The 11,590-nt window shown below is 40.1% G+C and overlaps 3 protein-coding genes across 3 annotated transcripts; 2 read left to right on the top strand and 1 right to left on the bottom strand.

The window, feature by feature from the left end:
* Positions 1 to 685: 685 nt before the first annotated feature.
* Positions 686 to 1,714, top strand: SARC_07571 (hypothetical protein; the record flags this gene model as incomplete). The annotated part of the gene is made up of 3 exons (XM_014298489.1): positions 686 to 873; positions 910 to 991; positions 1,172 to 1,714. 3 exons carry the CDS (start codon positions 686 to 688, stop codon positions 1,712 to 1,714), a joined length of 813 nt encoding a protein of 270 aa, XP_014153964.1.
* A 460-nt stretch (positions 1,715 to 2,174) lies between these two features.
* SARC_07570 (hypothetical protein) lies at positions 2,175 to 2,585 on the top strand (the record flags this gene model as incomplete). The annotated part of the gene is made up of 1 exon (XM_014298488.1): positions 2,175 to 2,585. One exon carries the CDS (start codon positions 2,175 to 2,177, stop codon positions 2,583 to 2,585), a length of 411 nt encoding a protein of 136 aa, XP_014153963.1.
* A 5,641-nt stretch (positions 2,586 to 8,226) lies between these two features.
* SARC_07569 (hypothetical protein) lies at positions 8,227 to 11,438 on the bottom strand (the record flags this gene model as incomplete). The annotated part of the gene is made up of 5 exons (XM_014298487.1): positions 11,147 to 11,438; positions 10,290 to 10,378; positions 9,320 to 9,488; positions 8,845 to 8,966; positions 8,227 to 8,235 (listed from the first exon to the last, which is right to left on the bottom strand). Exons 1-5 carry the CDS (start codon positions 11,280 to 11,282, stop codon positions 8,227 to 8,229), a joined length of 525 nt encoding a protein of 174 aa, XP_014153962.1. The 5' UTR covers positions 11,283 to 11,438.
* Between the last annotated feature and the right edge of the window lie 152 nt (positions 11,439 to 11,590).

The raw sequence follows: 11,590 nt of genomic DNA, 5'->3' as shown, positions 1-11,590 counted from the left end.
ATTTTAGTTTAATATAGTTTGAAACCTAGTAATTTCCATCGAAGTTTACACAGGCAGTAAGTTGCACACACAGTAAAGAGTATACACCAGATAGAGCACAGCATCGTGACATAATTTAGTACCAGGAATGATGAACATGCAAGCAAGTGACATCAATGGGTACATGAGCACGAAGCAATGTCAATGTGCGTGCGTGTTCAATATGTGCGTGCGTCGACCAACCAAGTTAGACGAGACAAGTGCTTGCTTCAGTTCATAAGCTCCAGGCTAAAACGACGTATGCTATTGGTGGTCCAACTGAATAGCTAAGATAGGATAGAGGCGACAGTCCTTGGGGGGACTAGATGAGCGTTGAAGAGAGTAAAGAACATGTGCTTAGATGAGATAGAAGACGATCGTCGGGAGTAAGGAGCCACCGAGAGAGCAGTGGCATGTGGACAAGAGCAGGGGTTAGCTGGAAGCGTAAAAGAGCGGCCAGCTTGAGGCACGATTACCTATGTAGGGATAACGTCGATGTGTCAACATCACGAAATAGAGTACGACGTAGACGATGTATGTATTGTCAACGTGGCTTTAGGTCATTCAAAAGCGACGACACGACAAAGCAGTTGACTACTTAAGGCAGAAGAGAGGCAAGGATAACGTCACATCGTATATTAATCGATAGACATAACTCAGGACCACCATGACCAACATTAGACAGAGTCGACGACAACAACATCTTACGCCAGAACAACGCGAGAGAGATGACATCCATCAACGGGGTTTTAGACGTCGTAACCAGGATCGCGCAGACACTGAGGGAGACATGTCGGACGATCTGGAGGCGGAACATCGCACTAATCAAGCAATACTTCAGCGGACCCTAACAGTGTAACAGCAACGAGTTGGACGGATAACAACTCCTAGTGACGTGGATTTCACAGACAGTGACCAACGTAACCCTGAACCATTAAGAGTCGCACGTTGGACATCGCATACGGCACACCAAGTAGGTACAACTCATCGAGAGGTCTCAAGAGTTGCGGGGGTCAAGCGTCCGCGTCACCGTCGTCAAGGGGAACGACATAGTTGAGGTAGAGACAGTGATACACCAGAACAGCTGACATATCTAATTCGATAATTGCAATCAGTATTGGAGAAATACGATCGACGTTTGCAACGACTACAGCGGGCGAAATCACCGTCACCTGACAATCTACAGTTCTGCATCCGAGGGGCAGACCAGACTCGGCACGGAGTAGGGTATACGTCATCGGATCAGGAGGAAGATGGCACGTGGCAGGAACCTTTATCGTTCCAGAGTTTTGCACAAGCACAACAACGAGCTACACAGAACCCGCACGGTAGGGAAGCGCTCGAAATCCGCCGAGATAATCTGGAGACATCCCTCCAAGCGCAACGTCAGGGACAACAGTTCGTTCGGGAAACTATGGACGATAGTCTGACGACACGTCGAATGCTCGAACGTACCCCATCAAGTCAAGTAACGTCAGCAGACAAGCGCCGTCGTTTAGCTCAACAAATCACACCTCCGACCCCGGACAGTATAGCGGCTGACCGCCAGGCCTTGCATGCCAGGATGCTCAAGCTGTCAGAAGAGCTATGTAGTGCAGTAGAGAAGAATGTTTTACCACGAGCGGAGGCTCTACGGGGTGTACTTGAGACTTTGAGAGCAACACACAACTCGAGACCAGCGAACAAGCCTCAGTAACATTATGGAGCGCGACACTAAAGGGGCACCAAGGGAAGCCCTTAAGAATGCACAAAATTCAGGTCTAGACTAAGCATGGAGCCTGCGTTGGTCCCATAAGGTGCTGAGCCACTTTAAAGCCGAGCAGTGTACGCTCGACTATATAAAAGCTAATCACCAACATTTAGTTGCATGAACACCAGAACTCCAAATAACACAAATCTGTTCACACGTGACTCAGGCCACAGTGGATCCCACATTTTGCAAACGAGCGAAAAGACTCCTGAAGCTTAGTACTGTTCCAGTGATGGAACAGATGACGTACCTTATGGAGAATCATCGTCGAGCACACGAGCGTTGTCAGACCGACGCAGACTTTAAGCAAAACTTGTTTAACCATTGCATAGTTCAATTGTTGGAGGAAACGTTATGATCTCGTACATATGAGCGCAAACTACAGTTACACCCGAAGTGGTAGCTCATGGAGACCCATGAATTATTACAGCTGCTAAGTCCTGATATTCAGGAGGCCCAGATTCGTTCGAATCAACGTTTGGTCATCCGTCGATGTCACAATGGGGACACAACCCGGGGGGAAACGACGAATAGTAGACTCAGCCCTCACATAGTACAGCGTCAGCAGCAACAATGGCAACAGCGCCCGACTCCAACAACTAACCCAACGACGTGCAACGGTTGCCGAGCACAGGCACCACCAGCGTTGCGACACATACCGCGCTGGCATCATTACCGGGCGGCCCAACCTGGGGAGCAGGACGTTAGAACACGGACGTCGGCCGCCAGTCATCAACAGAGAGAGGCCATAATGGAACAGCAATCTACACCACCACAGGGGTCCGGTCACCAACCACCACAATATCCAAGCCGATAGTCGACCTCAACTACGACGACACCGCAGGTTAATGTACTCACACAAGAGGACGGACCGGTGCACAATAGCCAGTCGGCCACAGAGTTACATATACACTCCATTCTGACAGATGAAATCGAGCAGGCCACGGATACACAGACGGATACATCGTAGTCCCCGTGGACTCCGATAACAGTGCAACACTGAGATCTTAGCATATCGTGATAATTTCGAAGTAAATAAACGACGAAATGAGTCTTTTAGTAAAGTTAGGTATGTCTCGTGAAAACAGCAGTACTCTGAGGGATTGTGAGGCTGAGACATTGCCTATATATAATCCTCTCAGTACTGTTTTCGCCGATGGGATTGAATTTAGTGTTTCGTTGTCGCTCTATTAGAAACTATGGTATGTTTCGTGGGGCGAATCCGAGAGACTCATAAAATCCTATCTTTAGAAAAAAAATTGTCAAAAGAAAAAGAAAATACTCTTGATGTCTTTTATTATTATCTTAACCAATAACTTTCCACTTATCACGAATTACCGACTTAGCCTTCATCAGCCTGGCACATCTGGTTGGCTGATCGGAGGATGAACTAGGTACCGTTAATAGTCCCTAGAAACCTATATTCGGTTGAGCCATCTCGCTACCAAGTATTCAGATATAAATAAAATTGGAAAGTAAATATAGTTCTATTAATAGAACTAGACCAACTCTTATGTTTGGTATTTTACTGGGGCCTTTTAATGGCCTTATCCAAATATCTGATATGTAAAATGGAAAAGGTACTAATGAATAAAACCATCAAAAACCATTTAAAAATCTTAAGTTCCTCGTACTATTAAGAGTACGTTTATAGTTTACGTACTGCTTAAGAGTACGTTTATAACATAGAGTCTAATGTGGAGGCCCAGCTATTACAGTGGTCACTAAAGATGGAGGTGGGAACGTTGATGTAATTCCCTCTTTGGTTGCCATCCAGATGGTAGTAGTGCGATTGTGGTGTCCGGTTCGGCGATGATATTCATCATATGTTTGAACAAGAGATTCCTTTGGTGGGCGAAAAATTGTAGGGAGAGGCGCTGCGTTGGGAGGATCGGGTATCGTGGGATCAAATGGCACAGTGCCTTTTGATGGTTTGGTAGATGGAGACCTGGCGCCGGGCGGGACATCATCATGATCAGGGTTCGGGACATTAGGAGTCGGGGATGTTGGTGGCAGAGCGGTAAGTGTCGGTGTAAAATCAGCAGATTCCTATAGTAGAAGCACATGTTAACGTATATTATAAACGTATTAATGTTTAGACGCTATCACGGTTCTAAATCCTGGTATACGTTGAAACGCAATTGTAGATATTTGTATCTAATTGTAGATAATAATCAAATAACTCAATTATTGATATATTGAAATGACAGAAAACAAACAAACAAATAGTCTATTTTGGGATATTTAAAAATACAATTGTAAACATCAAAATATTGGGATCCAACAACTGGGGGAGTCTCAGGTGATATTGACACTTGTGACATATGTTGTATTACCGAATAGTCTCAGCGCGAGATGGCCCACTGAGAAATGGGGCATAAAAATGATCCCCCCTAGCCAGCCTACTAGATGTGCCCGTCTATCCCTTCAATGGGATGGAGAACTAGATACCATGTGATGGGTATAGGTACAGATGGTGTTTTTATTTTCTATTATATTTTCTTAAGATGGGAAGTTCTGCGGGGGTACTTTAAAAAAAAAAATGCAAAACCCTCATATATTTTATCGACACTATATCAATTTTATATAAAATGACTATGTATTTATGTATGTGACTTATGTATTTATTTTAAAAAAATACCATAATTATTTGCTAGCCCTCTAAAATATATACAAATGTGCGTTTGTACCTATTTGATTTCTTAAAAAGTAAGAACAAAAGTTCTGTTTCTGTGTAGGTTTAAAAAAATAAAAAATAAAAATAGAACAAAAAAAAAGTAAAATAGCAAAACGCATAGCCTTCTTGATAAATACTATAGACTTTTGATTAAAAAAAAACAAAAAACAAAACAAAACGGCAATTTTGAATTTTGGATAAAAAAAACAAAACGAAAACAAAACAAAACTATCTCCGTTATATTTCCAGAAAATAAAGATTGGCATCTAATCGCACAATTCTAAAAATAATTAGCAATATCGCACGCAAGTATCTATGTATTCAAATTTTTGAATATATTTTCCAAACCTATCAATAGGCAGATTTACCCACATCGTGCACCGTGGGGGCTGGGGCTGGACCAAATTCTAAAAATATTGTGGAAAAACGACGAAAAAAGGTTGTGAGTAAAAAAGAATTCGTAGGTGGTGCTTTTCTCCACACAAGATGGCAGATGGCGGATGGCATCATAGCTCTGAGTCCTGAGCCTCTGAACGACTGAGCCTCTGATACGCATATGTTACTCTTCAGTTTTCTCAAACTGACGACCGCAATAAATTTTATAAATTTTCCTTCTTCTAGGGTATTTTTAAATATTCGGGCCAATAATCTTTATCTATTAAATACAGCTCTGTACATAAATACCTAGGAGACTAAGAGCCCAAGACACGAACTAGGACTCTACGACTCTACGTATCTACGATTCTATGAAGTCTCTAATAGAAAAGGATAATTTTTTTTTTGCCTTAGGGCGTAGGACGAAGGTCACGTATGTAGGAGTCTCTCTACTACTACTGGTAAATAGTAGTAGAGAGAGAGGACCCGGAAGTTCCGGGTAGGACGTAGGTGGCGCAGGGGCGGCCGTAAATCCCTATAAATCCGTATCCGCGACTCGCAAGTCAGGTCGAAATTAACCGAATAGCCACAAGTGTGTGATATATTTAGGTGATACTGAGAATCTGATACGCCGAAGTCTGGACTTTGGAGTCTGGAGTCTGGAGTCTGGAGTCTGGACAGCTGGGGACTCCTGCATTAATTGTGTAGATGCTGATGGCCTGAATGTCTGATACTTGATAGGCTAATAAATTGTTTTAAAATTATTTTATTTGCACACATAAAGTTTTATTTAGGCATCTCTTTTTTGAAACAAAACCATTTTCATATTGAGATGTATCAACTATCACATTTTCTGAACACATTATTTACTGAACACACACACGCACATGTGTGTTTGTACGGCGTATACTTGGTGCAAATAAAATAAGTTGTTTACACAAGTAAATATGTAGTCTATTCCCGGCGGGCGGCCTACCCGCCCCCGGCTCTAGGCCTCTACAGTCTACGATTCTACGACTCTACAGTCTACACTGCCTACAGTCTACACTGCCTACAGTCTACGGCCTACGGCCTACGCGAGATTGTTCAATATCTATTTACGGATCGTAGAGCCTAGAGAGTGATATATTTTTAAAAAAGGACAGAACAACGAACGTCCAATACAACACGACTTCGTTTTTTTTCTCGAAATTTTAATGAGTAGTAACTCTACTGAGAGAGTCACTGGAGTCATACAGATTACAGAACCACTGTTGGTGACTTCAAAAGTTCAAGGCTTGGTTACGCCTCTAGGTAGTTGGTGCCTACCTGCCAACTCGATTACTAGAGTATTTTTTTAGTAGAACTACTACTAAATACTATTTTACATTCTTACTTTCTCAATTCTCCCTCTTGTTTTTAAAAAAGAAACCCCCCCGAGAGAGATAAAGCGAGAGAGAGAGAGAGCGTGAGTGTGTCTGAGCCTCTGAGGTGTGTGTGTGTGTGTGTGACAGAGAGAGTGTGTGAGAGTCTGTGAGACACAAGAGAGAGAGAGAGACTGACACACAGTCACACACACACAGTCACACAGAGAGATATCCTGACTGCCTGGGCCCTGGGGGCTGGGGCCCTGGGCCCTTGGCGTGCCTGCCAGTCTGGTCGCCCTGGCCCCTGGTGCTTCGTAATCGTGAGTCGTGAGTCGTGACTCGTGAGAGTTGGGTGTATTTACTAATGAAATCTATCGCCAATTTAAAAATATCCATGAATCAAGATGTGTTTTTACCAAACACTCCTCAGACCTCGTCCGAGAGTTTCCACCCCCCCTGTATTCAGTATATATTGGCTTCTTTGTATATAGTACAAAAATTAAAAAACTGCCCCTTCGACTCATCGTGTGTAAAATAAACTGGAACAGTATAGATACTTGATTATTAGAGACCCCCATTGGGCCCATTCCCAGCGGGCATCTACAATCTTCTCTGTCAAAACTAAAAAAAAGTGAACTATTTTTTTAACGGGTTTATAAGAAAAATAAGAAAATGCACTCTTGGTGCCTACATATTTACACTCATACAGTTCTACTTTTTATTTTTTGTTTTATAAAAAATGAGGTATTAAATAGTCCCAATTTATTATTATTATATTTTTAAAATTAAAATACCACCCCACTCCATCATAGGGACAGTCTTAGTCCTACCAGTAACCACTAACCAGATACTAAATAAGTGTAGGCAACAGCAGTATTGTGACTTTGTTGTGAAGTTGAGTGTGTACTCTGTACATACTACAATATACATACAATATTAATTTATGTGATAATTTTATCATCAAGAAGACCATATTTGATATTTAGCCTCGTGTTGTGTATAAATGATAATTGATTTGAACAGAGGCTATTTATTTATAATTTTCAGCAGTCGTCTAAATGAAACAGGGGGCTATGTTTCCAGGCACATGACAAACCACTGTACATAATCTATTTGTTTTCACAAAAAACCCCATTTTTTTCGGCTATGAGAGCATAATTTTCAAGAAAATGAGAGGCGGCGAGACCGCGAGTGTCAAATTTTTATGCCGCGAGAGCCTTTATTTTGCTTTTGAAAATATAGTATTGTTTCTATAAAAACAAATACGTACAATCTCGATTTCTTTTCCGGTGAGATTTTTTCTAAAACGATAGACTGAGCCGAGCGACGATAATTTCTTTGGTTCCAGTCTTGTGCATCATCTCAAAGACTCAAACATCACTGCATGATCCTGAGATATGGGCATATCTACACTTACCCATTAAAATACACAATTTGATTACCAACTAGCTGTGACAATTCGTTGTACGCTGTGCTTTTACTATTTATACTTTTTTTTTTAAAAGGCAGATAATTTACAGGCTCTTGTGCACAATATGGTCACTGAGGTAGACCAAATAGCCCTATTGAATAGGTTGTAATCACGTACCGCTTGCCAAATTTTCCTAAGTGCAGATGCGATAACAAGCGGGCATTAGCATCCCTCTTGAGTATTCGCATAGCCATGAGAGATACAGATAACGACCTCTGTGACGTATGCGGGGATAAAGCTACATGCATGTGCAAGTGTGGCGATCGCATCTACTGTAAAGAGGATTGTCAGGTAAGGTCGTATTTTCCGGTCATTTAGTGTATATATTTTTTAAATTGAGGAGTTTATTTCATTAGATAAATAAACAATATATATATGTATGTATATGTATGTATATGTATATGTATGTATATATATATATAAATATATATAAACGGTTACAGGAATAATATGATATATCATACCGTAAACGCAGATTCGATGTTGAAGCAGGTACGAAAGGTACTACGCCCTCAGACTCCACCCGCGCTAGTGTTTGTGCCTCCTAGTAGTTGACCAATTGGTATAATCATAACATCAATTGAAAGCGTTAGTTCAACTGAAGTGACATACAGCCAAGTGAGAATAAAGGGAATAACATCCAGCAGAAGCCATTCGAATGATGTATATATATATATATGATATATATGTATGTGTGTATGTATAAATATATATATATATATATATATGCATGTATATATATATATATATATATATATTATATATATATATAGATATATATGTATATATATTATGTATATATATATATATATATATATATATATATTATATATATATATATATATATATATACATACATTCATATATATATGTATGTATATATATGTATATGTATATTTCTATATACATGTATATATATATATATATTTGGATTGAATATATGTATATATATTTATATATATATATATGTATATATATATATATATATGTGTGTGTGTGTGTGTTTGTATATATATATATATATATTATATATATACATATTATACATGTGTATATATATATACATACATATATATATATATATAAATGTATAAATATATATATATATGTTAAATATACATATATATATATAGTATATATATAAATGTATATTTATATATATATAAGTGAAAATACAACATATTTATATAGTTGAGGTTTGATTTACCTGGAGGCCGATGGGGGGTGCATTTAGATCGTCCAAACCGATACCGTGATGGCCCATGATTTCTTTAATACTTGTTACGGTATCGCTCTCGAACTGATCAAAGGCAAACACATTCCCCAGTGCTGCAGATACAGTAGGAAAAACGGTCATTAAGTCATGGTATCTCCAAGTTTGTTCGATGCAATCTGTAAAAGCACTATATTAACGTCTTGTATTCCTGTATGCGGGGCGGTTCACTTCTGGCATACGAATAAACGCTGGTGCTATGGGTGAATATACAAATAGGAATTTGCTGTATTTTACGTAGGTAAACGCACGCGTGGTAAATGTTGCGCGCGCGGTTGGATGTTCTAGGGTTCGGGGTTTGCGTATATTACAGGGAACAGGGAGGATTTTGGTTCTGTGCGGATATGTCAGGGTGTGAAGGGTCCTAGCATACGATGCGTGCACCACGAGCAGCTTATGAAGCACATACCAACAGACAAGGAATCCTGGGGGAATGTCTGCAAATGTCTTACAACATTGACGAGTTCTCGGGTGGAGTACGGGTACGTTAGAAGGCCCTTATCCACCCCCCCTCTCACTTCATCAAAGGCCTCTACCAAACGTGAAACCATGTGCTTGGGCACATTCGGTGCATACGACTGTATAGTATCAGAACGGACGACAACATCATGAGCGATGAGGAAACAAGTATATGAGAAGTACAAATATATTAGAAGTTAAAGTATTTGAGAAGTAAAAGTATACGCGAAGTACGGTTTTCGTATCACTCTTCTGTGCCTTATTGAGTAAATGTAATAACCGCGACACCGTGCGTTGGGGTAGAGTCATTCTTCTCCATTTATGATATTAGTATGGATGGATATATCTGAAGTATAGAGGGTATCAAATTCATATCAGCATATATTCGTTACATCTTAGGCTGCACCAGCTCCAAAGGTTTGTGCCTGAGCACATTCCGTGTATAAGCCTACTTTATACACAGGTGAAGACGAACTGAATGTGAACGTGCAATGAGAGACCAGTACGTGTTCACAACCCCTTAAATACTTCAATTAAACGCGATACCAGGCTGATAGGCTATACAACTAAGACTTATGAATGTGAAGAAATATTGTGTCCGAGATGAGGGTATAAGCAAGTTAGGTCCATATTATTATTCCTTCGAACTGTAATACAAGTCCTCTACTAAGCACGGCAGTATGTACTGAGGCACTTTCATGCACCAGACCGCTATGTATAATGAAATGGTGACTTAGATTCATAAGTACGAGAGAGAGAGCTCTTATACTATTACCCGGGCTGTACGTACCAAGTCAAAAGTCTCTAGCCTACAATGCCATGTATTCGTAGTAAAGGCCTACCTATCCAAAATAAAAATCTTTAGCCTGCAATGTCATGTATTTGCAATAGAGGCCTAACTATTCGAAGATTGCACATACCTGTAAGAGCAGCGTCTCGCTTGCCTTGTCGGGGTTGTCCACAACATGGCAACTGAAGACGTCTCCACATTCGCGGAAAAAGTCATTGCCTGTCATACGATATAAAGATATGAATCTGCTCAGTATTATGATCGTATATGTATATGTATGTACGAAAACGCAATGTGTTACCATATACACAGAGTATCAGAGAAGCATCATTGCATATATATTACATATATATATATATATATAAATATATATATATGCATGTATGTGTGTGTGTGTGGAAACGCAATGTGTAACCATATACACAGCGTATCAGGGGAGTATCATTGCATAATATTATATATATATATATATATATACATATATATACTACTTGCTCTGCGTGTACAATCTAACAAGTGCATTTGAATTTAGAGCTGTTTATACACATATAGAACACATACGGAATCAAGCCACTGCCTTTAGCTATTCACGAAATGGGTTGAGTACGTGTATCACGCAATAGTATGATCCAAACGTATGTGAATACGTACACTTCACATGCATGCATCACCTTCATATTAAATACCCTACGTATGAGACTACATACACTTCACGTACATGTATCATATCATCTCAACATTATGACCCGTACGTATGTGGATATATACACTTACCATACATGCATCACCTCAAAATTCTGGCATATACGTATGTGCATATATATACTTATCATGCATGTATCACCTCAACATGAAATACCATAGGTATGTGGATATATACACTACTATATACATACGCCTGATAATGCATGTGTCATATGTATGAGACTGATTATATATTCGTTGGGTACTCCGTTATTCGTCACTCCAACTTTCAGGCTGTCTTACCCAAAAACGGGTATCCAGGTCGGTTCGCAAGCACAAACATGCGGAAGTCTTTATGTATGGGAATCACGTTCTCATCCGCCCCACTCCTGGATAATTGTCCAGCACTGACGATACGCCTGCCATCGGAAAGCAACATCTCCCCGTCTTCTACCAACGATTTGAGCACACATACAACCTCCACAGGCGCCTTATCGGCTTCATCTACTACCAAGGTGCGTCCATGGGTCACTGCACGCACAAGTGCACTGTCTTCCCATACTACACGCCCGTTGTGTAAGGTGGGGGCCAACCTAGAACGTAGTGGTTGAGGAAACTTGAGTTGTTGAATGTAGATACGTACAAATGTCGGTAATTCTATCTTGGATGTGTATGAAGTGGATTTTATCTTTCTCAAATCTAACTACTTCATCTACTACATCTACTTCAGCTATATTATTTATATAT

The sequence above is a fragment of the Sphaeroforma arctica genome (assembly GCF_001186125.1).
Source record: "Sphaeroforma arctica JP610 unplaced genomic scaffold supercont1.608, whole genome shotgun sequence".
Lineage (NCBI taxonomy): Eukaryota > Ichthyosporea > Ichthyophonida > Sphaeroforma > Sphaeroforma arctica.
The sequence above is the reverse complement of the archived record's forward strand: the minus strand, read 5'-3'. Positions and strand labels throughout refer to the sequence as shown.